At 54.3% G+C, this 26821-nt stretch overlaps 1 protein-coding gene across 1 annotated transcript; it reads left to right on the forward strand.

Moving 5' to 3' along the window:
• The first annotated feature begins 418 nt into the window (after nucleotides 1-418).
• Nucleotides 419-25089, forward strand: CDC25B (cell division cycle 25B). Its single transcript, XM_084626185.1, has 16 exons — nucleotides 419-840; nucleotides 4046-4173; nucleotides 5735-5786; nucleotides 9943-9984; nucleotides 10789-10825; nucleotides 11485-11595; nucleotides 12181-12300; nucleotides 12937-13074; nucleotides 13650-13724; nucleotides 14257-14433; nucleotides 15726-15821; nucleotides 16493-16555; nucleotides 17292-17390; nucleotides 19996-20129; nucleotides 21020-21131; nucleotides 21985-25089. The coding sequence occupies exons 1-16, from the start codon at nucleotides 653-655 to the stop codon at nucleotides 22123-22125; spliced, it is 1713 nt and encodes a 570-aa protein (XP_084482311.1). The 5' UTR covers nucleotides 419-652; the 3' UTR covers nucleotides 22126-25089.
• Nucleotides 25090-26821: the final 1732 nt, after the last annotated feature.

A 26821-nucleotide genomic window follows, 5' to 3' on the forward strand; every position in this document is an offset into this window, starting at 1 on the left:
TTGCGGAAGCAAAAAAAAACAACAAAAAACAAACAAGGAGGGGGGGGGAATCAGACTTTTGGGGGCTCGATCCCCGTCCCAGGCGGTAGGAGAGGGCGTGGAGGAGGCATGGATTGGGGTTAGTGCGGAGAGCAAAGATGGGGGGACTCCTGGGATGAGGCGAGGGGGCTCCCCTATTCCAGGGCGCCCCCAAGCGCTGTAAACTGCAACCCCCCCGCCCCGCTGCCGTTTGCTCCAGCGAGCCGCTTTCCCAGCACCGCACGCTCCCCCCCCCTTGCAGCCTGACCCCTCCCCGGCTGGGGGCTGGGGGTCCCCCCCCGGCTGGCGGGGCTGGCCCTGCCGGGCGGCCCGTGCGATTGGCTGCCCGCTCCCCGCCCGCCCGTGTTATTTTTCGAATATAAGGACAGGCCCGGGGCTGGGGCGCGCTGTAGCCCGGAGAGAGCCGGAGAGAGCGAAGCGGGGAGCCCGGCTCAGCGCCCCGAGTCCTGCCCGGCGCTCGCTGCCCCCCGGGGGGCGCTTCCCCGCCGCCTCGCTGGATGCTCGCCCCGCAGCGCCCGGCCCCGCATGCCCCGAGCCGCAGCGCAGAGCCGCCCCCGGGGTCCCCGTAACAGCCCGAGCCCGGCCCCGCAGCGACCGCCCCGCGCCGCTCCGCATGGACGGCCAGGGCGTCCCGGGCGGCTGCAGCCCTGCCCGGGGCAGGAGCGCGGCGGCGAGACCGTCCCGGCTCCCCGGGCTCTCCGGCGGCTTCCCCCGGGGGGCCAGCGGCCTCTTGTCGCCGGGGGTCCTGTCTCCAGTCACCAACCTGACCCTCAATCTGAACAACCTGGCCGGGCTGGGAAGGTGAGCGCCGCGGCGGCGTGCAAGGGTGGCTGGCGGGGTGGGTGCGTTGTGTGTATATATTGCATGCCCTGTGTGCGTGGATGGTGTGGATGCATTGTATGAAGTGGAGGGGAAGGAGAGGATTGCATGCACTCTGTGAGTATGATGTGGGTGCATTGTATGCGGTGTGGGGGTGGATTGCATGTATATTCCGTGTATTGTATGTGAATCCCATGCAGACTATGTGGGTGTGAGGAGGAAGGTGACCCGGCTGCTGAATCTGTGGCGGGGGAGGGGGGTATAATGTATTGGGGGGGGGGTGAGGGGCTGGGGTTGCCTCCCGTACTTCATATAACCCATGCAGAGGGTGCATGATCAAAACCCCAAACTGCAAAATATTCCCCTCACCCCAAGAGCAGCCCCTGGCCCTGATCCCCAGCTGGGCAGGCCCCAGGGCTTAGCTGGTGCATGTGTTCCCCTTCCCCGCTCCCAAAGAGAGGGTTCCAGAACCGGGCAGAGCTGGGCTGTCAGCCCTACCTGCCCTGGGGGAAGGGCAAATCGCCATGCGGCTCATCCGGGAAGAGCGTGGCTGGAAGTTAACTAGGCAAGCCTGATCCTGACCCCGCTCCAGAGCCAGCGAAGCTGCCCCTGGTGTGTCTGAGGGCAGAGCCGGGGATGGCAGTGCCCGCTCTGGCAGTGAACGTACAGCCCTAGACCAGGGTGCACGCACAATCGAGCCCCATTAGTGGTGTCCCGATTCATAAGGAGGGACCATCGTGATCACCTAGCCTGACCCGCTGCGTTCCCCAGGTCGGAGATAATTCCCAGAGCAAATCAGGTAGAAAACCAGCCAGTCTTATTTTCTCTTGCTCAGTGTCCCAATTCTCCAGCTGCGGAGACCTGTTTTAAGAGCCGGGCCTAAACAACCAACCATGGCAGCCCTGCTGTGAGGCACCCTAGGCCCTGCTTTTCCTGAACTCAGTGGCAATGTGCAATCTCCCTTGCACCCGTGTTGAGGCAATACCTTCTGAGAGCTGGGCCTCGGGGAACAGATTTTTTCCAAGCTGGCTTTGAGGCCAGGGCGGGGGAAGTTGCATGCGGTGTAGTGCATGTGATTTCCATGCCTTTGTTCAAGGCCCAAATGCAGGGGGAACAGAGCTGCTTATGCCCCTTGCTGTAGAATAACTGCTGGAGTGGGATCTGGGTGGGAGCAGCCCGCTACCAAAGCTCAGAATGACTCTGCGCAGGAAGCCGCTGGCTCTCTGCGAGCCGTGCCTGTCCTAGCTTCATTTTGCCTGCTTGCTTCCGAGCTTTCTTCTACCGTCAGCTGCAGTCTCGACCACATAGTGCGGTGCTAAGGGGCCCAATCCTGCTCTCCCCGGAGGCACGGGTGCAAAGTTCCCCTTGGTTTCGCTGGCAGACCGTGCAAGCTCTGTCCCCGAACCGATGAGTGAACTGAGTTCTCTGCGCTGGTTTCCACGTGTGCAGTTGGTAGGGACGTACAGCCACATACCTGGGAGCAACCTTTGGCCCTTCTCCATTGAGCAGGAGGGCGGGTGTCCAGGATCCTGCTCCACACAGCAGAATAATTTTTTTCACCTCCGGGGGGGTTGGGGAGGAGAGTTTGGGAAAGGAAGGGGTGAAATCCTGGCCCTGTTGAAACCGCTGGCAGTATTGCTTATGGGTTTCTGGATAACTGCGCCGTGGACCAGATCCTGATTCCAGTGATGCTACAGGCAATCCCCCCTTGGCTTTGTTGGGTCAGGATTTGACCCTAACTCTCGTGGCATCCCCCCCATAGATCTGACCCCCAGGACTGAGCCTGTGATGGTTGAATGTGGGTGGTGAGATGATTCTGTTCTGTATGGCTGGGAGTTTGGGGGATTTGTTGTTTCTCATAGGGGCAGGTTGATCAGCGGTATGTGCCCCGGGATGCTGTCTTCCCTTGGAGGCTGGCAGGGCTGTACTTTTCAGGGAAGAGAAAGGGGTTTTTTTTCTTGCAGCCTGAGCCGCTGTGTCTAAGCACATGGCCTAGTACAGAGAGCCTCCTCCAGAGCGGCAGGGTGAGCGGAGACACTGGGCCAGCTGCCTCCTGCAGGTTTCGCAGGAGGAAGCCTGCGTTTGTGCCAGCCCCTCGGACAGAGAAGCCAGTGGTGGTGAGGGACTGGGAGACTTTTTCACAAGCCCCTGAGGTTCCTACTCCTCCTCATTTCAGCCCTCTGCACTCAAAGAACTCCTGTTCTTCCAGAACTACGCAGTGGGTCTAATGCACTCCTGGTGCTAGCCCGGCCCCAGCAGTGGCCTTAGACTGAACAACCATATTCACTCAGCTGTTTCTGAAAATCCACCTTCCTTAATGGCTATTGTGAGGCTTCGTTAACATGTGTAAAGGGCTTTGTACATAGGTGTACAGTGCCCTGCTCAAGCAGTTCTAACAAGGCAGGTCCCAGTAAGGCATTTCCAAGTGGAAGGTGCTGTGGAAATGTTGGACCAGACCCTTCAGGGGGTATAAACCAGTGTCCAGCTCCATGGACGTCTTTGATATCCAGTTTACGCAGCTGAGGGTCTGTCCTGTTTTAATCCTCTGGAGATGGATGCTCTGCTGCAGAGTCCATCTCTGACTTTGAGCAAATCACTTCCTCTCTGCCCCCTGGCTTCGCATATCTAAGTGGAGATAAGGGGCCTGCTGCAGGATTATAAAACACTTGGAGGTCCCTGGAGGAAGGGCGCTAAACACCATTATCTCTGGCTCATAGCTAACGATCCTTTCAAGCTCCCCCCCTCCTCCACCGCCTCTCTGGGGATCTCCGGGCTCTGCAGGTGTGAGTGACCGAGCCCGGGATGGCTGGCGACAGCTTTATGCCCATTTTACCAATGAGGTGGGGCTGGTGTCCAAGATTTTCAGTTGCCTTGGGGTCGGCAGGCGGGGCCTCTTTTTGTTTTTTTGTTGTGTTGCCCACCTGAGGACTCAGCACCTCCTGAAAACCAAGCACTGGGTGTCTCAAGTTGGGCACCCAAAATCAGTGGACACCTATGAAACCGTAGGCCTGAGAGACTCGCCCAAGATCCAGGGACTCTGTGGCCGGGGTAGCATAAGAGAAACCCAGGAGTCCTGAACCTCGGCGCCTTGCCAAACCGCTGTGTCCCCCCCTGCCTCAGCCTAGGTGGGTCATCGTGCCTCTTGCTTTGGCTTCTTAGTAATTGTGTTCTCTGCCCCCCCCTCCAGTCCATATGACACCCCAAAGAGGAAGAAACTGGGGATCGGCTTCAAGAGCGAATGGTCTTCGGTGTCGCAGGACTCCGTCTCGTCTGAGTCGTCGCAGGACTCCGGGTGGTCCGAGTCTTTGGATTCAGGTCAGCACTGCTGTGGTGTGGGGCCACTCCCTTGGCTTTTGTCCCTGGACGCTGGGGCAGGGCCAGGTCTCCAAGTGCAGTTGACTTTTGGAGAGTGTAAGGGGGAGGTCTCCCATGTCTTTGTACCACTTCCCTACCATGCAGTTTGCTGTCCTGGGCCTCTCAGGCCAAGCATGCCGAGGCCTGGAATAGCGTGGAGGGGGTACCGTGCTGCAGACCGGGTGTGAGGAGCGAGCGGCGTGGGCCCAGGGGGGAGGCCCAGGACTGGCCCCGCAGGAGGCTGTGGGTCGGGGACACTGGGAAGCGTGCTTACACACTGCCTGCCTCTGGTCCGTGCTGTCCGCAGCTCATTTCCACGTGAACTAAATTCCCTCCCCTTTAAACAGATCCCGGCTGTGTCTGGGCTCTACCTTTGCTGTCCCCGTCGTGGGGAGAACGTCTGCTAAAGAGACACTCTTCCATTTGGCCCTCTCTCCTCCCTGTGGGGAGAGCCTTCACTTCCCTTCGGGAGCTTCCCCTAATGCTTCCTAAGGCCCAGAGCGTTGCTAGGGTCCCAGGTCCCCAGCCAGCGAGGGATGCTCTGAGTGCAGGGGAAAGGATGCCTAGGAATCCAGCCCTTGCCTGATTGAATTACGATGTATGGACTAGGGACGGACAGTTAATTCCCCCCCCTCCCCCCCGCTGGGTTTTGTTTACACTATTATCACTAAAAATGATCTGGGTTGAGTGACCTGCCCCCTGTTTGAAATCTCCTCTAAAGTCCCACCTACATTTAAGCCATCTGTCTGGAATGGGAGCACTGTGTGTGTGGGGGAGAAGTGAGGCTGACTTGCCTTTAAGTTATTGGCCATCTCCAGATAAGGGAAACCTTTTATGTGGTGGAGGGGTGTGTGTGATTAAATCAATCCCTCTGGGAAAAGGCAGCAGCTTCTGGCACCTCCTGCACTGTGGGCTCTGGGGGGGAGCTGCAGTCCAGCACCGTTGGCCCAGGGCGGAGTTTGGGGCGGGCAGGGCTTGGAATCTGGGAAGCCTTCGTTCTGTGCCCTGGGGAGAACGAGAAGCAACTGTATGGAACAAGTTTCTTATTCCCTATGTGGAGGGCAGTGACTGCTGCAGAGCACAGGGCATCAGGACTCCTGAGTTCAACTCCTGTTTCCGGGAGGCAGTGGGTCTTGTGGCTGCCCATGGGGACTGGGAGATAAGACTCCTGAATTCTGTTCTCAGCTTGCCACTGACTTGCTGTGGGCAAGTCGCTTCCCCTGTCTATAAAATGGAGATGAACCGGGGGAGGCTTAATTTAACCTTGGAAAGAACGGCAAGGGCTAGTGTGCTTGGTTCCCCTAATCACAATGAACTTTAAATCCATCTCTACTTGGCTTGTGGGCAGCTTGGTGGAGAAGTCGGCAGACCTGGCAGTATCTGCCTTTCACCCTGCCGCCATTCACCTCTCCCCAAGAGATGAAATGTATGTGAAGGAAGCTGAGGATTTGCACCCTTGCTGCTGCTAGGCCCCCACCTCCGTTTTCCTAGGGACTTATCCATGGGTGTTTCGTTTGCACAGGAGTTGGGCTGGATTCCCCTGGACAGCTGGACCCAGAACCCTTTGAAGACGTGTAAGTTAACGTCTCCTTTTCCTTGTCACTTGGCCTGTTGGATTCCACTTAACCCTGGAAAACAGGGAGCTACAGTATAGCTGGAGTTTTAAGGGTTAATGTGGGAGTTTGGGTACATCTACCTTGTGCGGTGATCCTAGGAAGCCTTGCTAAGCAGGGACAGGCCAGGTTAATTCTTGGATGAGAGACACCCAAGCAAACTTAGATGGTGTCGGTGACTCGAGACTGGTGCTTTTCTCTGGAAGGCAGCACTGAATCAGCGCATCGCTTGGGGGTGCTGCACTGCTGGAGATGCCTGTTGTCAAATCAGAGGTGAATTTGCTCATGGCCTTTCAAGTCAGGGCACTTTTTGCAAACCCTGTTTTGAAGTAATTCCGTTCTGCCTCCCAGTATCTCCCCCCCCCTCCCGCATCAATTCCTGTCCCAAACAGTTGTGTGAAGTGTTGCTGTGCACTGTTAAACAGCTTCTGTGCTCCAGCCCAGAGGTGGCTGCATTTCAGTAGTGGGGGAATTGACTCCTGTAATCCAGTATAAAGTGAAATTGTAATTGGATCTACTTTTCCAAGGATTGTCCACAAGTGAGCTTAATCCATTTTTTGGAGAGCGGGGGAAGAAGCCGGGGAGGAGGAAGGGGTGGATTGTTTATCTGAGTCCAGTGCAGTAGCAGTGACTAGCTCCTGAAATTTCATGCCCTGTGATGTGTAACTAAGCCGACCTAAGCCCTGGTGTAGACACTGCTAGGTCAGCAGAATAAGTCTATGGCCTCTCGGAGAGGTGGATTAACACCAGCGATGGAAGAACCCTCCTGGTGCTGAAGAAAGTGTCTATGTGACCACAGTTGTCGTGTTCCTAGCGTAGACATACCCACAGACAGAACTGGTGTTGGCTTCACTTCTGATGCTGCATCCCCAGGCCTTGCTGCCAACTCACCCTGGCCACCAGCGATCAACACAAGGAATCTGTGCACAGACGAGGCCGTTAAGGGACAGCTGGCATCTCTCCAGAGCCATCTGGCACCTGCGGTTCAAAATGCTGCATCGGCGCAGCTGGGCTGCTGCAGCATTTTAGTGAAGACACTCTATGCCGACGGGAGAGCGTAGTTAATCCCCCTCCCCGAGAGGCAGTAGCTGTTCTGGTGAGAAACTCTCCGATCCACATAGCGCTGTCTACACAGCGGGGTTAGGTTGGTGTAACTACATTGCTCAGGGGGGTGGATTTTCATATCCCTGAGTGATGTAGATAGACTGCTATTGGTCTGCAGTGTAGAGCAGGCCCCAGGGGCTCCCGGGCACTGTTGAATCTGGAGCTCAGGCTTTCAATAGATGTATATGGGCAGAGGGTTCTTTCTAGTCCCTTTGAGATTTGAGCCTGGAAATCAGTGTTAGTTATTCCATTCTGGACATAGGCTTTTGTTTTCAAGTTGAGCTTAAAGATCTCTGTGCCGGATGGCCATCTGTTACTTCACTGGAGTTGCATCAGCTGAATACTGGGATGAAGGTATTGAGCAATTAGGCCCTCTGGGCTGTGGCTATTGGGGTCTGAAATCTTTCTTGGAGTTCAGAAACCAGCTAGCTGTAGATAGACCACGGGCCAGGTTCATTCCTTGTGCAACTCCCCCAACGGACTGAATCGGCCTCTGCTTCAAACAGAACTCGGCAGAATCGATTGCAAACAGGAAATCGAAGGCAGTGCTCACGAAGGTGCTTTATGTCACCGTTGCTGGGCCGGATTCTGGTTACGTGGGTGTAAATGTGGAGTAACTGCTCTCCCAGGTGCAAATCCATTGACCTCCAGAGTCCTGGACAGCATCTCCAAAATTCCTTCCCAGCTGGGTTCAGGTGTGAAGGCAGTAAAAGCGGGAGGGGATCTTAAACCCATCACCCCAGCCAGATCAAGGAGCTGTGGTGGTCTCTGTGGTCTGCTCTTTCTTGCACTGCAGTTTGCTGCTGCGTGGGGCTGCCTGAGTTCCTGTTAACAATTGTCTTGGGCGTGGGGTGCCACCGAAGATTCTTGGTAGTTTTGCATTTGCTCTCAAAAGTCCTTCCCCTTGAATGGCTCAGGATTCCTGTTGTGGGTGGGGGCCGTTCTGAACGGGGCCACTGGAGATCTGGCAGCGAGCGCTAGATGCTGCGTGCAGGGAGAGTCCTAGACTTTAAGGTCAGAAGGGACCATTATGATCGTCTAGTCTGACCTCCTGCACAACGCAGGCCACAGAGCCTCAGCCACCCACTCCTGTAAACTCTCAGGTGTTAGAGCTGGGGGGGGGAGGGTGTTTAATCCTGCTTGAAACAAGTGCCAAATGCTTCAGTCTGAAACTGGTTTGCACTGGGGTCAACAGCTGCACACGCTGCAGGCCATGGGTGAGTCAGGCTGAGCCGGGCGATTGGGGACCCTCCTGGGCTCTTGGAAGCTCTATTGTCGATTTTGATTGACATCTGACATTTTAAAAAAAGGCGGTTGCATCTGGGCGAGCGGCTGCTCTCCTCCCGCGATCCCTCACTCGCCCTCCTCGCACCTGCTCTGACGGTTTGGGAGGAGTTTCCCTCCCCCCACTCCCCCCGACAGATGTGCTGGAGAATGTGTAACTTTGGGGTGGAGGTGAACAGATGGTTCCTGGCTCCTCTGCCCACATGCCTGCACTCCCTAAGTGGGCTAACACGAGCTCCCTTCCAGCGGGAGCCCCCTGGGTCACCAGGTGATGGGGGTGGGGGGGGAAGGTTGCTAGGCAGGCTGGAGGATTGAATTCCACAAGGGAGAGAGTCCAAAGGTTGCAGCCCCCCCACTCCTCCTGTCTGGAGTGAATTGGGGCTGGGCACATTCTTCCATCTGCCTGGCATTGGGGGGCCCCCCTCACCCACGTGCTGAGGGGCAGCCCCCTCCCATTGTGCTGCCACACTTCACCCCTCCCGACCAGCTGCTGAGCCCTGGCAACCTCCCCTCCCACCACGGGGCCCATTTACATACAGGTGGAAAGCAGCCGCTTCGGGCCAGTTGCTATAGAAATGCCCCCGCTATCTGGAGCCTGGCTCTGCAGCCTGGCTCACAAAAGGCGCTTTTATTGGCTTCCTTTCTGGGAGAGCTTTGTCCCCGGCTGGCTTTAGGGAGCCCCCCGCCCGCGCCCCGCCCAGCCAAGCTTTGATTTAACTTCATGGGAATCAGAACTAGGTCAGCAGCAGCAACTGCGGCTTCTTGGATTGTTGTTTTTCAAGACCACCCTGTTGTTCAGAGGGCGTTTAATTAATCCGCGCTCCTTCACTCAAGTGGCACGACATGGCTCGTGCACGCAGGGAGCCAGCATTCCTTTAAGACCCTGCCTGCACAAGGGTTTAAACCTGGCTGACCTCAGCTGTATTCAAACACGGCTTAGCCCCACATGCGACCAGGGCCCTAGTCTGTATGTTGGGGCTTTGAGATCTTGTAGGCTGACAGGCACAATGCAGGACGTGGCCTCAAATTTTGCGGGCTTCTGTTTTTAGGATGCACAACTTGGGACAGCCTGGGTCTGATTTCCTCCCCCATCCCCCCACATAAATATGCAAACAGTCTTTGGGGTGCCTGATTTCCCCCCGAACTCCGTCTGAAGTCACTGGGTGCACAGCATCCCGCAGGCCCAGATTCAGAGACACCTGCAATCAGTAGCCACTCTCAACAACCTTGGCTGTTATGACCTTGAGCAGCGTGGGACTGGAACCCAGGCGTCCGGCCTGTGCCATACTCTAAACACATCACCATCCTTCTGTTATGCAGCTTCCTTGGCTTGCTTGTGGGGCAGGAGGCGTTTGAGGGGATGAAGGGAAGCAGGGTGGTGGAGATCTGACCCATGGACCTGATCGCTTCTCAGTTACTTTGTTGCTTTTTGGAGCTGTCCGGAGTGACCGGAGACCCACTGTCTCCTCTCCTTTTACCAGCTGGGAAGCCGTGTTGGGCCAGATGGCTTAGTCTCTGGGTGCGTGGAGTATAGCGCTGCTCCCTAGGCTCCTGCTTGTGAAGTGAGCTGTTGAGTGTGTGGAAGGGTGGCCGAATTGGGCCCGGGAGTTAAAACGCCTCCTTAACCTCTCCCTGGGCAGTCAGTGCCACTGTAAGTTGGCTGAGATGCAGGCCCTTTGCTCATGTGAATGTGAACTAACATGCGGCTCTCCTCCCTCTCCTCCTGCAGCTTTGAGAAAGCAATTCTGGAATCAGGAAGAGTTGTCAAAGGGTAAGTGCACTGACCTTTCTTTCCCTCTTTGTAAAGGCTGAATTTTATCCTTCACAGTCTCTCCTCCCTGTGCTGCACCCCTACATGCATGCTGAACCCAGGGAAGGGAAGGGAAGGGCCAAGCTCCTCTGTGCAGATCAGGCCGTTTGGATTTTATTTCCCACTTGTGGTAGGATTGATCGGGTCCTGAACAAACCTCTGGCAGCGTCCAGCCGCCGACATAGAGCCCACATCCATTGCTGTCCTTTGCAGTGGCTGTTTGCCCTCTCAAGAGCTTTTCTCCCATCTTGCCATGTTAAGAGCATCAGTCGCTACAGGGAGAGGCCTTAATGCCGTGTCCAGACCGCTGAGCGGGTCGGGGAGCGGAGCTGCGCTCACAAAGGCGGTGCCCGTCAGCACGGAGCCTGGTTCTCATTCATGCTAAGGCCACTTTCTGCTGCTCCCCTCACGGAAATACTGAGTGTGACTGCAACCCCATTCTGTTCTGAGAGGCCTTTACGCTGCCGGAAGGGTGTAAAGCAGCCTTAATTCGTGCTTAGGAGAATCAAACCCACCTGTGTAGATTACCCCTAGCACTGCCCCTCCTGTATAACAACCTGCACAGAGATTTGCTTCCCCTGCCCTCACTTGTGGGAGGGTCACTTGTGAGAGCTAGTTAGCTGTGGGGTTGCCTGTACCGGTCAGTTCTTGCAGGGTCTCTTGGTGGCTTTTGGGGCCTGAGTGGGAAGGGGAGGGTGGGTTCAGGATGGCACAGCCTCTGGCAGGGGTCGCTGACCAACACTTTTTCCTGCTTTGTCTTTTTAGCAACAGATTCCCCGTCCGGAGGATCCACTCCCTGCCGGTGAGTTCCCGTCTCCCCTCTGCGGATCTGATCACACGGCCGGAAGTGCCGGCTTCGGGGAAACCCAAGGGTGACAGCTACTGACCTGCTGTGGCCAGGGTGGCTGGGGCTGGCTGGATGCTGTGTTGGCCAGGGAGGAGCCCACGGCTGCTGGCCCATGACAGAGGGGAGGGATTCAGCGTTTTGGGGGTGCAGCTCATCCATTAGGGGGTGAGTGCATTGCTACTTCCCCGACCCCCCCCGTTTTCCTGTGTCTGGGCTAGAAGTGTCTGTAATGGGCTCTGAAGGGAGCAGCATCCAGCACACATAATGGGTCAGTCCCCTGTCACGTGCCTGAGTGGGGGTAGAAAGAGCCCCCAGGTGCTGCACTGAAGTGGGGAAATAGGTGACCCACGGATGGCAAACCTGTGTCAGAACCGTGGACCCTGGAGAGACCACAAGAATGGCCAGACTGAGGCAGACCAATGGTCCATCAAGCCCAGTATTCTGGCTTTTGACAGTGGCCAGTGCCAGGTGCCCTAGAGGGAATGAACAGAACAGGGCAATTATCAAGTGATCCACCCCCTGTCAGCCAGTCTCCGCTTGTAGGGAAGGGCCCTGAATGGTGGCGGGAGCCTGTGTGGCAGCAGGTTTGATGATCTCTCCCCCCTCTCATCCAGGAGAGGCTCCTGGGCACCAGTCCTGCCCTGAAACACATTTCCAACGGCAAGGAGTTCGGCAGCCCGGAGACACATGAATGGCCCTCGCGCCGGAAAGAGAACAAGGAGAATGTGAGTCGGGAGGCAGAGAAGGGATGGACTGGGGATGTGACGGGGGAGCAGATTTCAAGAGCTGTCCCAGCCCCACCACTGAAGAAAGGAGCAGGGTAGACTTGTCCCTTACAGCCCATTTCTTGGGGCCGTGCCCCATCTAGTTCCTGCTGGATTATGAAGGGGTCTCGCCTTCTGGAGATGTTCCTAGATACTGAGCCTGAATTCTCTGCTCAGTTTCATCCTAAGCCTCTTGGCTCCAGCCCCTTCAGCCCTCCAGCGGCTGCCCCTTTCTGATCAGCCTGACCCTCCCATCTCGCGAGCCCAGAAAAGGGCTGGTCTCAGGCAGGTGGGACTTAGCCCTGGGCTTGTGTTGCCTCTGTCCTTGGCAAACCATCGTGCCTTGGCCCGGGGAGAGCCGGTGTGAGTGGCACAAGCCCTTCAGTGTTGGTGACGGAGTCATGTCCACTTAAGCCAGGGCTGCGTCCTGCTCGGATGGCGTGTTGCTGGCAAGCAGTCCAAGCGGGGGTGGCCCAGAAGGGCTGGGCAAAATGCCTGTGAAGTGCATCCCCGGTCGGGTAACGTTCACGCCTTTGGCCTTCGCAGGCGGGGTTTGTATTTAAGATACCGCTGAGGCCCACGAATCACAGCCGGCTTCACCCCTTCGATGGGAGCAGCGAGAAGGACCCTTTTGCACAGAGACCAAACTCCGCCCCGGACCTCCTGGTGAGCGCGGGTCTGGGGCGGGATAGGGTGTGGGGGGGTGTGCATGGCCATAGTGGGGAGATCTGGAGCATAGCATGGTACCAGCTGCACGTAACACCTGCTGTTAATGTGGTGATGCCAGGACCCGGGAGCCTGTGCCCGTGAAGCTGATGCAGGGTCCCTCTTCATGTTAATCCCTATCGTCTGCATAGCACCTGGGCTGCCGTATGGACCGGGGTGGAGATGTGTAAATACAGAAGCTACCTGTGGCTGAAATGCACCTGCTTCTGGGGCAGGGTATAGTCGGTGTCTAATAGTGACTGACTGTCTGGGACAGGAGGTGAAGGAGGTACCAGGCCAGGGTCTGTCCCTTGCTCTGGTTACTGTGCACTGGTCTGGCAGCACCCGGCAGGCAGCAAGCTAGCTCAGTGCTTTGGGATCCCTAATTGCTACAGGTGGCCGTGACTTTGGGTCCACGTCTCGTGCCATGGCTTTGCACTTCCTGGTGGCTTGTCCCCCAGTTGCACGCCTCCTTTGTCAGAGGAGGCCTCCCTCAGAGCCCCGCATCACGGCAGGTCCCGCAGCCAGACGGCTCCTGCTCGGTCTGCGGCCCCCAGGCACACTCTAACCCCTCCCCCTTCGCTGTGTGCTCCCCAGTGTGGCACGCCCGAGAAGGAGAACATGGGGATGGAAGCCGAGAGCCCGGTGAGCCTGCGCCGCTCCTCCCTGACCTCCTTCGTGACCGAGGAGGAGGAGGATGGGTTTATGATGATCCTGGATGAGGAGGAGCTGAAGGTACAGCACGCGCGTGGTCATCCCTCGCGGCCCCCTAACATCCTGCACCCCAGCTGCTCCTGCAGGCTGCTGGATCGTAGCTTGGGGAGCGCTGGCTTCAGGAGCTAAGCCTCGAGCCTGTGCTCCCATCCTGCTCCGAAATGGAGCACAACCCCATCCCCCTGGCTCATGCGTTGCCACCCAGCCCCTCGCTCCTTCCTGGCCTCCCTCGAGCAGGGGATGTGCTGCCCTCTTCCCCAGGCTGTCTGACGATCCACCACACTCAGTCTGGATGACCTGCCAGTCCCTCCCCTGTACCTGGGTGGTCTCTGACTCCACAATCACAAATGAATGTTCATGGGGCAAATATAGCTAGCAATCTGCAGAGCGCAGGTCTTAGGGAAACCCTCCGGCCCCTGCTGAGAGCCAGAGAGAACCACGGGGTCTGTCTGGCTCCTGCAGCCCCTCAGTAGCTTGTGATTTGCCAACTCCTGTCTCAGTCTCCCTGCCAAGAGGGGAGGATGGGATGGGGCTGGTGGGAATCCATTGCCTCATTCTTGGTGTGCATTGCCCTGATCCCGCTGCCTCTTCCTCAGAGCGATGCAGACGTGCCACCGGGGATGGAGAACCTGCTGACTGCCCCACTGGTGAAAAAGGAAGGCGCTGATCTGGTATGTGGAAGCCTGGTGCAGGGTTGGGGCCTCTCCTTCCAGGGAGCTTGCAGGGGGTGAAAGGTGCTGGGCGAGCCAGCCCAGAGACCGTGCTCCCCTTGTTCTGAAGGGGTGCCCGTGTGCTCTCTGCCAACGACTGGCCTTCGTGCTGGGGTCAGTCTGAGGCAGGCCTGCTGGGAGACCTTTCTAGAAAGGCAATTGATGTGCAAGGAGCAAAGGGTCAAGCGGTGGGGGGCGGGGTTCTGCACCTCATTCTCCTCCCTGAGCCCCACTGACGCCAAATCGGAGTTGCTCCCCCTCCCGGGTGTGGCTGGGAGCAGAATTGGGCCCATGACCTCTTAGTGTCTCCTAAACCAAGCGTGAAGCCAAAATCGGCGTGTCTGGGTCAAACTGCCCCCCGCGGGATGTGAAATGGGGCAGACAAGACCTGCCCCTCCCAGGCTGCAGCAAACGGCTGCCCTGCCCTCCATGCCCATGGGGGAGCGAGAAGCCAGAATGAGGCTCTAACCACGTCTCGCTTTTGTCTCTGCAGAGATTGGTGAGACGCAGCAAATGTCGCCAGCTCTTCCGGTCCCCCTCCATGCCCAGCAGCGTGATCCGGCCCATCCTGAAGCGTCTGGACAGGCCGCAGGACAAAGACACTCCGGTCAAAACCAAGAGGCGGAAGAGCGTGGCTGGCACCCCGATCGAGGAGAAGGCGGAGGAGCCGGTAGGTGATACAGAGACGGACTTGGGGCCAGGGACATCTCCCTCTCCATTCCCTGGCTCCAGAACCTCCCAGCCCAGGGAGGGCTGGCTACTAGACATACTGGGGTATGCTTCGAGATCTCCCTTCTCCTCTGCCCCGCCAAAGCCTTCAGCAGGAAATCACTAGCTAGGGCTGTACTGTAGGCATCTGGAATGGCCCAGCCGGCCATCGGAAATCAGTGGATGGTAGGGGAAGCCTCTTGGCTAGCTCCGCCATGTCATACGTCCTTCTCTCCCAGCGCTGGAACATGGGCCCCAGCACTTTGGCAGTCGAGGGGCGCTGTCCCTTTAAATGGGAGGTGTTTTCCCCATGCCCTGCTCCTCCCAAATCTGTTTTTCTTCATTCTTCCCTCCTCCTGCTGTCCTGGGAGGAGCAAGCGATTCTCTGCTGTAACCCAGCTGGAATCTCCCACCTCCGCATAGCTCGCAGGCGCACCAGCCTGTCGCCCACAGACCGCAACGCGAGCTGAGCCCCCACAAGGGGCAAGGAGCCACTAGGAAAATGGGGCGGGTGAGACCTAAGAGTTACGGCCGAGAGGAGTCTCTGTCAAGCGCTGTTGCAGCCCTTGTGAGCCTGATACTTGGCTGCCGTGTGTCCTCCCTGGCACTCCCGTGAAGCGGCTGTGAGATGCTCCTGCATCAGAACCCTGCTGTCCCTGTCTCTCGCTCCTGGTGCAGAGTCTAAGGAACTACACCACATTCAAGGCACTGGAGGAGAGGGATCTAGACCCACAGACTTGGATAGGGCTGATAACATGAGTTAAAGGCTGCAGGCTTCTTGCCTCTTTAGATTCTGGCACCCCCATGTGGTAAAACCAAGATGGACAAAAGTGAATTAACCATATAGCTGCAAAATCTGGCCAGGATTGGTGATCCATGTGTCTGCTGGGAGCATAAATGTTGGTGATCATAGTCTTTAGGGCCAGATTGAACAATTACCAGGGTTGTGGTCGATTTTTTTCCATCACTGACAATTTTTGAATCAAGATGGGATGTTTGCCTAAGAGCTCGGCTCTAGGGATTATGGTGGGGCAGGTCTCTGGCCTGGGCTAGGCAGGAGGTCTGACGAGATGATCATGATGGTCGCTTCTGCTTTGCAGTCTGCGGAAGCATTCTCGTCCTCTTGTCTGGCCTCCTGGCTAGCCCAAGCCGGAGACCTCCACCCCGGGTTCCTCCGCCCAGAGCTGCAAGCTGCATTCTCATAGAGAAGGCTCTCTGGTGTGGATTTGACATCCAGCCTCGGTTTCCTCCTAGAAAGCACGGCTGTTGCGCTCCAGGTCCTTTTGCCATGATGAGATTGAGAACATCTTGGATAATGACCACCGAGAACTCATCGGGGACTTCTCAAAGGTATTGGGGCTGGGGTGGGGGAGAAGGAAAACCCCTTCATACTAAATCGACCAAAATGAATCTCCCCCACCCCCAAAAGCTATTGAAACCTTCCCCGGGCTGTGTTGGAAACCCAGTAGCCGCCTGCCCTTGTGTGGGCCGTGAAACGGACTAGACGCTGACGTGAAACAGACCAGTCGAATGTCCTTGTCCAAAGGGAAGGGAATGCCTGTTTGTTTGTGAATCGTGCCTGGCATGTTACAGACAACACAAGGGTGGTGGATTCTTCTGTCTTGCCCCCTTCCTTCCACCTATGCCAACTTTATAAAAGCGATGAGATCAAAATGGTAGCTGCTCATGCCAGCTCCTCCCCAGCTGTACAATTACAACAGGAGAGAGGGCAGAACTGGTCCCACTTTGGGATTTCCAACCCCACAGATGAACGATTGGTTTGAAAGAACTGTCTGCCTTGGGGTGGTAAAGGAATGATTTCTTTTGGTCTTGAGTCTTATTAAAACTCTTCTAAAAATGTAACCTTTGCTCCCCAAGTGAATTCATAGTGCCCCTTTATAAAGTTCTGATCTGAGGTATTGGTAATGCAGGGAAATGCCCTAAAAACCATCACCCCAGCTCCGGATACATTCCACAAGGAAAGAGCTTAACTGCAGTCGCTAACTGCTCCTTTGTTGTAGGCCTATCTTCTACAGACTGTGGAGGGGAAACATCAGGACTTGAAATACATCTCCCCAGAAATGGTAAGGAGGCAACTGATCGTGACTAGGGCTGCAGGTTTATCACGGTGCAGTAAAAAGTTAGACACTGTGATTTCTTGTTTCGTCTGACTTCTGTCTGACTTCCTGCAGGAAGGCTTGGAGTGGGTCCCCTGCCCTGTGTGGAGGGGAGCCCCTGGGGTGGCGGGGCAGATGGTTCCACTGTGTCCTGCAGGGATGGGCTCCGCTCTTCACTCTGGGCATTACAACCTGGCGCACGGGGCTGCAGCATCACTCACTCAATCTCGCATGCGTCACTGTCTTGGCCTTAATGGAGGAGTAGCAGGGTCAAGCTTGAGTGGTGCTGTGATCCCGTGTTGTAGCTTGGAATGGCCAGAGCAGGGAGCCAAGCCCGGGGTGAGTGGGGGAGGTTTACTTTCCAGCCTCTCCCTCCCCCAGCCTCTCGTCCTCCAACAGGCTGGGATTAGGGTAAAGGTGCCGGGGCAGAGGGTGCTGCTGTGGCTGGCTGGTGCCCCCTCATTTGCAATATACCTGTGACTTGTACTAAATCTGGTCCGTGACTTCGCCGTGACCCCCGCAGCCCTCACTGTGACCATCAGCTGCTTAGGCCTGATTCTGCAGCCCAGAGTCTGAACTCCAGCTGTTTAGCCTGCGCGGGGGCAGCAGGGCCAGGCCCCTGGGAAGCGGGGGCTTGTTTAGACCAGTGGAACAGCACAGTCCTGCGTCAAGCAACCGTGTGCTTTTCTTCTCTCCGCTGCAGATGGTGGCCGTACTGAACGGCCAGTTCAACAGCCTCCTTGAGAACTGTGTGATCGTGGACTGCCGGTATCCCTACGAATATGAAGGAGGTCACATCAAGGTCAGAACCGCTGCCTTGTTTGTCTCTGTTTAACCTTGACAGGCAGCATGGCCCAGTGGTGTGAGCACAGGAGCCAGTGCTGGGGAGTTCTGCTCTCCTCCGTGACCCTGGGGTCAGTCCTTTAGGCACCCAAACATTTTACTGTTTTTGCTTGGAGTCTGGCACCCAAACAAGTGGGATGATTCTCTTTAAGATGCTGAGCTCATAGGAACAGCCATACTGGGTCAGACCAAAGGTCCATCAAGCCCAGTATCCTGTCCTCTGACAGTGGCCAATGGCAGGTGCCCCAAAGGGAATGAACAGACAGGTTATCAAGTGATCCATGCCCTGTCACCCAATCCCAGCTTCTGGCAAGCAGAGGCTAGGGACATCATTCCTGCCCATTCTGGCTAATAGATAGATTCATGGAAGATAGGTCCATCAATGGCTAACTCCCTTTTGAACCCCATTATAGTATTGGCTTTCACAACACCCTCTGGCAAGGAGTTCCAGAGGTCGACAGTGCATTGCATGAAAAAATACTTTCTTGTGTGTGTTTTAAACCTGCTACCTGTTTCATTTGGTGGCCCCTTGTTTTTGTATTATGAGAAGGAGTAAATAACATTTCCTTATTTACTTTCTATATACCGCTCATGAGTTTATAGACCTCTGTCATATCCCCCCTTAGTTGCCTCTTTTCCAAGCTGAAAAGTCCCAGTCTTATTAATCTCTCTCCTCATATGGAATCTGTTCCATATCCCTAATCATTTTTGTTGTCCTTTTCTGAACCTTTTCCAATTCCAATATATCTTTTTTTTGAGATGGGGCGACCATATCAGCACGCAGTATTCAAGGTGGGGGAGTACCATGGATTTATACAGAGGCAATTGTGATCTTTTCTGTCTTATTATCTATCCCTTTCTTGATGATTCCCAACGTTCTGTTCGCTTGTTGGACGGCTGCTGCACACTGAGTGGATGATTTCGGAGAACTATCCACAATGACTCCAAGATCTTTCTTGAGTGGTAACAGCTAATTTAGACTCCATCATTGTATATGTAGAGTTAGGATTGTTTTCCAATGTGCATTACTTTGCATTTATCAATATTCAATTTCATCTGCCATTTTGTTGCCCAGTCACCCAGTTGTGTGAGATCCTTTTGTAGCTCTTCACAGTCTGCCTGGGACTTGAAGTTGTGAAGGCTAGGGCTATAACCAGGTTTAAAAGAGAACTGGATAAATTCATGGAGGTTAAGTCCGTTAATGGCTATTAGCCAGGATGGGTAAGGAATAGTGTCCCGAGCCTCTGTTTGTCAGAGGGTGGAGAGGGATGGCAGGAGAGAGATCACTAGCTCATTACCTGTTAGATTCATTCCCTCTGGGGCACCTGGCATTGGCCACTGTTGGTAGACAGGATACTGGGCTGGATGGACCCTTGGTCTGACCCAGTATAGCCATTCTTATGTTCTTATGTAACTATCTTGAGTAGTTTTGTATCATTTGCAAATTTTGCCACCTCACTGTTTACCCTCTTTTCCAGATCATTTATGAATATGTTAAATAGGACTGGGCTCAGTACAGATCCCTGGGGGACACCACTATTTACCTCCCTCCATTCTGAAAACTGACCATTTATTCCTACCCTTTGTTTCCTATCTTTTAACCAGTTACCAATCTGTGAGAGGACCTTGCCTCTTATCCCATGACTGCTTATTTTGCTTAAGAGCCTTTGGTGAGGGATCTTGTCAAAGGCTTTCTGAAAATCTCTAAATATACTATATCCACTGGATCTCCTTTGTCCGCATGCTTGTTGACCCCCTCAAAGAATTCTAGTAGATTGGTGGGGCATGATTTCCCTTTACAAAAACCATGCTGACTATCTCCTAACAAATTATGTTCATCTTTGTGTCTGACAATTTTGTTCTTTACTATAGTTTCAACCAGTTTGCCCAGTACTGAAGTGAGGCTTACTGGCTTGTAGTTGCCAGGGTCACCTCTGGAGCCCTTTTTTAAAAATTGGTGTCACATTAGCTACCCTCCAGTCATTTGGTACAGACACTGATTTCAATGATGGGTTACAGATGACAGTTAGCAGTCCTGCAATTTCACATTTGAGGTCCTTCAGAACTCTTGGGTGAACCATCAGGTCCTGGAGACTCTGTTTAGTTTATCAATTTGTTCCAAAACCTCCTCTACTGACACCTCAATTTGGAACAGTTCCTCAGATCTGTCACCCAAAAAATGGCTCAGGTTTGGGAATCTCCCTCACATCCTCAACAATGAAGACCGATGCAAAGAATTCATTTGCTCCTGCAAATTCCCTTCACTTGAATGGGGGTACAGGTGCTTAGTGGGTTTGTGGGCACTGGACAGAGATCCCAGGAGCATACAACGCTGCTGTTGGCAATGGGTCGGGGAGGGGAAATGCTGGTTGTGTAGCATAGTTCACCCATTGCACATGCTGAGTGATGAGCAGTGGCGCAGGGAATCAGGCCCTTAAGCCCTCTCGTTTCTTAAGACCTCAGTGGTCCTGTAGGGTGTTACACCTCCTGCTGCTTCTCTGGGTCAGTGAGAAAGGGGAGGGTCTTTCCTGCTGCCTCTGACTTGGAAATGCCGTTTCCTCCAGGGGGCTGTGAACCTGCCGCTGGAGCAGGACGTAGAGGACTTCCTGCTGAAGAACCCCATCGTCCCGTTCGACGTGCAGAAGAGGGTGATAGTGATATTCCACTGTGAATTTTCTTCGGAGAGGGGTCCCAGAATGTAAGTGGGCCACAAGCTGTGTGGGAGCTACACGTCCTCCCAACACCCTTGTCTACCGGCCACAGAGGAGGGGTCTCTGTTTAGACACTAGTGTACTTAAAAGAGCTTGAAACGATGTAGCTGCAGGAGGTGGTTAAGGACCCAGTTTGACTGTACCAGTCAGGAATTGTTTGAACGATCCCTGGCATAGTGATGCCATCCCACCAAATTATAGATCCCAAGATGTTGGGACGGGTACAAAGCGGTTAATCCGTCCCTGAGCCATTGGGTCCCCAAGAAACTTGTGTGTTGACAGATCAACCTACAAGACTAAATGATAGACAGTTGCCTCCTGGATCTAAGCTTCTGGAGGACTTTGTTGTCCATTGACTCGCTCTGTCTGGCTTATGGTCCTGTAAGCACTCCAGCACTGCGGTCTTTCTGTCTGAGTGCAACAGCCTGTCTTGTTGGGAGAGAACCGAAAGAATCCATGCTCTTGACCACTCATGGCCTGGGTGAATCCCAACTCTAGGGTTCTTCCTGCAGCTTCCACATCAGGCTAAATCCTCCCTTCCAGACACTGGGCCTGACCCTTCTCTAACCAGCAGAAACCCGGAGCGATGCCACCGAGGTCTGTAGCTGATTGAGGGATCGTGCAGTGCTGCTGTCTCATTCAGGCTATGAAATGCAGCCACCTCTAGGGTGGAATGTATTTGGGCCAAAGGTGCTATGGAAAATGGTGGGCCAGATCCTTAGCCCAACGTACATTGGCCCAGCTCTGACTTCAGAGCAACTAGCTAAGGATCTGGCCCAATCATTCCATGGCACAATGGCATTCAGCGCAGTCCCTTGTGTGCGCAAAATTAAACAGGGTCAGATGATCTTTAACCTCATGCTTCTGTGCCTTGAAGGTGCCGGTTTGTCAGGGAAAAAGATCGGGCACGCAATGAGTACCCCAACCTACACTATCCGGAACTGTACATCTTGAAAGGAGGATACAAAGAATTCTTCCCGCAGTACCAAGTAAGTCATGGCGGAGTCTTCCTGTCAGTGAAGTGTGTGTCTGTCCATCCCAGAAGCCCTGCCTTTGGCTGGGGGCACCCACTGGTGCAATGGGAAGCATAGCCGAGTGTGTGACTAAGGCTTGTGTTACCCGCTCCGAGGTTGGCAGATGCCAGGTGGCAATGGCATGCACCAAAATACCTTCCCTGCCCCAGCGCATTCACCCTCTGGAATGGGGACAGCGGGTATCCTGGAAGCAAGAGGTTCCAGGTTCTGTTTAAAACCTCCAGATTTTGAGCCTTTGCAGAACCTGCAGCTGAGTGCCACGTAACGGCAGAATAAGGGGACCCAGAGAGCGGGATGGGTCTTAAAGTGAGACTTAGAGAAGGGAAGTGACTCATTGTACACAGACTGGGGGAGCTTGAGACACAAGAGAGCTGCATTTTCCCCTCCCTGGGGACTGGGGCATGATGGGGTGTGAGGTCATGGTTGAAGGAGAGGCCTTGTGAGCGGGGCTGGTGGTGACTGAGTCCATGGCAAGTTTAAAAACCAAATAGGGGGATTTCCAGGTGGCTGCAGGAAGCCAGCAAAGGGGCCAGTGTCTCTGGGTAGGGTTTGTTGATTAGCCTGTGAAGGGGACCAAGGACAGGGCCAAGAGCAGTCTGGCTGCAGTGCCTTGGGCCCTCCTGGCATTGTCACGGGTTTTAGACACTGCTGTATGTCTGGCCGCTCTTAGCAGGTAAACCAACAGCTGTTCCAAGGGGCTCTTGACTGGAGCAGAGTTGTGGGTGGGAAGGGGCTCAGGCCCTGCTTGGGGTCACCCTGGGGGCGGTTGGCCATTCTGTTAACACGAGCCCTGTGCGTCTGTCCCCAGGCGCACTGTGAACCTCGGGACTACCGTCCCATGCACCACGAGGACTTCAAGGAGGACCTGCGGAAGTTCCGCCAGAAGAGCCGCACGTGGGCAGGAGAAAAGAGCAAGCGGGAGCTGTACAGCCGCCTCAAGAACTTCTGAAGGGGGACAGGGTGGGGGGGGGCCACAGGGCGACTGCCACATGCATTGAAGAGAGACTTGACACACCTTGCCGCAAGGCTCGGGCTGGTTCCCAAGGTGAGAACCGTTCTGCTGAGCCAGTTTCTTTGGACACGGTTGGAGATCCATCTACTCCTTGGCCAGGAAGCCATGGGACAGAGTAACACACACACATACCTCCCGTAACCGCACATACCTCCCATAACGACAGAACTGTGTGGCGCTCAAGGGCTTCCGAATCCCCTGGGCTAGTTGCCCTCTCCATGCTGTGAAACTCCTACCGGGGGGGTAGGATTTGTAGCTCTGACATTGACCCAGATCCTCCATGAACGTGTGGTTGCACTGGACATAGAAGCTAGGCTGGATATTTCAGGTACCGTGCGAGGATCGGTTGACGCTGTCCAAGTCTGCGTGTTTCAAGTGCTGACTGTTCTCTGACCTGGTTGGTGGGATCATCTTTCAGTATCTGCAGCGGCACCTGCCCTGCCTTGAGGAGGTGAAAACCAGTGCGCTGTCGAGCATCCACCAATGGCCGCAAGAGGTGTGAGTGTTGCATCAGCCCCCTGCAAGCTGTTCTGAGTGTGGATGGGTGTGTCCACAAGCTTCAGGCTCTGGAAAGGTTAAACAAACCAAATGCAATCGGAAGCTGACTCGGGGGAAGGTCGTGCTTGACCGAGATCTTCATTTTGGCCCAGCTCAGTGTCTTAGGGCCTCCTGGAGCCGCATGGCCCTTGGGTGCAGTGTGGATTGCTGTCTTAGCCAGGGACGTTGTTTGTCCTTTTAATCTTACATGCATTGTTTAAATCATGGCCAAGAGTGGGAATGCTCCAGGGGTGGGGTGGGGGTGTTAAAAAAGGGCCTCAGGGTCTGGGGGAAAGCTCCAGGATTTGCCAAATTCAGTGCTGAAAAAAGCTCTGCTAGACAGGCACCCCAGTGCCTTTTTTAATCTGCTCTTGAGGTCAGAGACCGTTCCCTTAACACCTTCAAGGTCACACCTAAGAGTGCCTGTTTGTGGCACAAGGTGGAAATACCAACTTCTGCCTGAGGCAATGCTGCTGGGCAGGACTTGTGACATGACTGAAAGCAAATCCCGTGAGGGTAGCGAAGCATCCAACCTCTGGACTGCGGCGGTCCTGCTAGGCTGCAAAATTGCTTGCTTCAGGGGACCTTGGTTAGCCTAAACTGGCCACTTTATCTCCCTCCTAGGGGAGGTGGGGAAGGCTCTGCAGCCTGAGGATTGGCTTTGCTTTCTCCCTCTACATCACAATGCTCAGTTCAGGGAGGCAGCAGAGTCTGGTGGCTAGAGCTGAGCCTGGGGAAGTCAGGGCTTGGTTTCTTGAGTTAGGCTCTGGGCCGGAGTCTCCTCTTAATTACAGGTGTGTAAACCCAGTTTAGCTCCGTTGACTTCAGTGGGGTCAATCCAGATTTGCATCAGGGTAAAACCGATTAGGGCTTTAACCTCTCGCTGCCTCAGTTTCCCCATCTACGTGTTTTAGGATTTGACACTGCTGCCCATCACTGTAGTATCTGACCGCCTTCCACAAATACTGACCTGTCTTTGCACAAGTGGGCGGGGGGTAAAAACGCCATCCGGGGAGCTGCTTGTTGTGCAAATGTATCTTTTGTAGGCTAGCTTGTGTTCTTCTCTGTGACCGGTGGAATTCTGGGGCCTGATTCACCATTGCGATGCTCAATGAGTGTAATTGCACTGAAACAGTAGGAACCTGACTTCAGGGCTATCCCACGGGTGTATCTAATGGGTAATAACTAGTGTGAATTGACCCGATGAAACCAAACAGGCTGTGAAACCGAGAATCCTGCAGCCTATCCGAATAGCCATGTACTAAAACCACCTGGGAGAAACTCTTCCATCACGTGTTCTGTGATCATCCTGGGCAGCTAGGGCTGTGTTGGCCCCTCTGGCGCTTCCTAAGTGAAGGCGACCGCAAGGATTGAATCTAACTTAATAGCAAGAAACTAGAAGCACTGGGATGCCCACACCGGGGCTCAGTTAGCAGCGATGTGGGAAAAGCACTTAAACCTAATTTGCAGCTAAAGAGCAAGACTGGCTGTAGCTTTGTGCCTGTGTAAGGGCCTGATGCTCTGCTTGCTCTGGCGTAAATCAGGAGTAACTGCATTGGAGTCAGAGTGAGGACGGTGTCCTGTGAAAGGGGAGGCGAGATCAGGCGGTGCCTCTGGCACCAATCCGAGTTCTGAATCATTGGGAACATTAACTCTTCGATTGCATCTGACGCAAGGTGTGTGTTGGGTTTTTTAATTATTTAACAGATTTTGTATTTTAATAATACTATTTCTGGATACGTTCAGCGATTTTTATGTGGTGTGGGGGGAGGGTTTCCAGGGTTATCTTTCATGTATATTTATGACCCAAAACTTTCCAATGTCTGTTTTTACAAATGATCAAATCAGTCACTCGTGGATGCAACAAGAATAAAACCCCCTATGTAGCTGGAGGCTTAAACGATGTACCACTTGCAGCCCACACAGTGGGCTGGATTCTGAGCTTGCATCTTCCAGCGTAAGTATGGAGCAATGCCATTGACTTAAGTGGTGATAACTCGAGCTTTAAACCAGTCTGGCCCGCACAATGGAAATGCTACCCGATCTGAACTTACACTGGTGTAAATGACACCATGAGGTGCAAGGCAGCAGAGAATCAGGCTAAACTACCCTCCAGTGTAAATTTCCTGCCTTTTAACATAGGGGTGCTCTGCCTCTACCGCGGCCTGTGTTGTACAGGAAACTCATTGGACTGAAGCTGATTGCCAGGGTTGGGTATTGTGAGCTGCGTGATTGCTTTGTTTTCTTTGTACATTTGTGTTAAAAGTTTTACACCCCCGTCATGACTTATTTCCCAAGGCATCTCCTTGTTTCCTCTGCAGTGATGTGTAACCAAGAGAAAAATAAACTTCTGGGTCAAAAGTACGCCTTGTGCAATCAGTGTTTTTGAGCTTTAACTGTATCCACTACCAAGGGAAGAGGCTTGTCAGGTCAGGTTCCTTGAGTTTGTTCTTCAATCCACTTGACTTTCCTGGTTTTATACCAGGAGAATCCAGCTCCACATGTGCGAACTCTTGTGAAAACTGCACTGATGTAGCCACACCCAGAGCAAACTTACACTACGGCCCTCCTGCACAGGCACAAAATAGCTTGCCCCCGTAAGTCCCTGCTGTTCTGAACTGCTAGCATTTCACATCCACTTTGCACACACCCAGTGCGACAATGGCATGAGCCTTCAGGTTGCCATTTATTTCTGGGGTGCTGCAGGGCACTTTATGGCCTAGGGAGGTGTAGCAGCCTCTCCGGCCGGGTCAAGCCTGTGAATTCCTTGCAATCCTGCAGGGAGGCAGTCAGAGACCATAAAAGCTTCCAACATACTTTCCAAGCTCCACACACCACTTTTCCCCACAACAATTTCTGGGATGAGCAGAGCCCCCAAGGAAGGGAATTCTGGGCCAGGACAGTGGGGCCCTGGGCTCTTTAAGAGGAATTTGCAAAGGATCCTGCTAGGTGCACGAGCACGGATCGCAAGCTGTGGTTGTGTAACTGGCACAAGCCTAACTCTGCTCCCTTTGCCCATGCAATGGCCCAGTCGGCAGGTGCAACCCCATCCGAGCTCAGCAGGCCCAAGACTCAGTAGGCAGGTCTCCACCAGATAATGGTGGAATGACATTTGTACAGCTGGGTGCAGATTCATTGTAGACACAGGGCTAATATTAATGCCTGGGCTTTGTGCTGGGCTTCTGCGTGGGGTGATGGGGGTGGGGGGAATGCAGGAAATCTAAAACCTGCTGCTGTAAGGGCCTCGTCTTCCAAACGTCTGGGCTATTTAAGGCCTGATTCGCACCCACTCTGCCTTAGTGACTCTCCCAGTCTCCATACAAACTGCGACAGGCTTGGATTCCTGGGCTGTAATGTTTAAAGGATATAAGTATGGGGGAGGGGGGAAATTCCTGCCTAGCTTTAATGTGGAGGCAGCTACGTTAAATCCCAACGCTTGAGTGATTTTTTTTAAAAAAAGTTTTAAATCACAGCAGCAAGCCAACTACTTATAAATACCCTGGCCCTGCTGCATCTCTGGTGGTGTCTCTTACATGCTTAGCCAAATGAGCCAGGATTTCACGTGGTTCCATGAACCAGCCCCACCCATCACGTGTACAGTTTTGGCTTCCTCAAAGGGGCGAGAAAAATGAAACTCTCTTTCCACTCCCCAGGGCCTGTTTTGGAAGCAACTTGCTAATCTCTGGAAAAGTTCTGCCCACATGCCCGGGAGGGGCTGGCAAGCATTTCGCAGGCTGCTCACGTGGCAGCCGAGTTTAAAATAACTCTGGCAGAGTCGCTTGTAGGTCAGTGCTTTTGGTGTGTGGCGTTTCCTGCCGGGGCTCAGCAAGGCTTAAGACTCAGCAATGGGGCTGAGAAAACGTGCTGGTTTCCTGTTCACCAATTCTCAATGCGGCTGCTAGCAGGACGGCTGTGTTTCACCCTAGAGGTGGCTGCATTGCAACACAGGGTGAAGCACCAGGTTTAAGTAAACGGTCTCACCTATAACAGGAAAGATTGGAACCCTGGCACATTTATAGCGCTCTCCTGAGCATCTTGGATCGCTTTTGCAAACCAATCGCCCCCTTCCACCCGCCGCTTTGAGATGGGGAAACTG

Source organism: Lepidochelys olivacea (assembly GCF_965140295.1).
Source record: "Lepidochelys olivacea isolate rLepOli2 genome assembly, chromosome: 4".
NCBI classification, from domain to species: Eukaryota; Metazoa; Chordata; order Testudines; family Cheloniidae; genus Lepidochelys; species Lepidochelys olivacea.

Excerpts from the sequence above, each read along its gene's own strand:
- CDC25B (XM_084626185.1), top strand. The coding sequence starts at position 653 with ATGGACGGCCAGGGCGTCCCGGGCGGCTGCAGCCCTGCCCGGGGCAGG. Across the intron at positions 4,174-5,734 it reads GTCCGAGTCTTTGGATTCAG|GAGTTGGGCTGGATTCCCCT; the intron begins GTCAGCACTGCT and ends TCGTTTGCACAG. Across the intron at positions 12,301-12,936 it reads ACTCCGCCCCGGACCTCCTG|TGTGGCACGCCCGAGAAGGA; the intron begins GTGAGCGCGGGT and ends TGTGCTCCCCAG.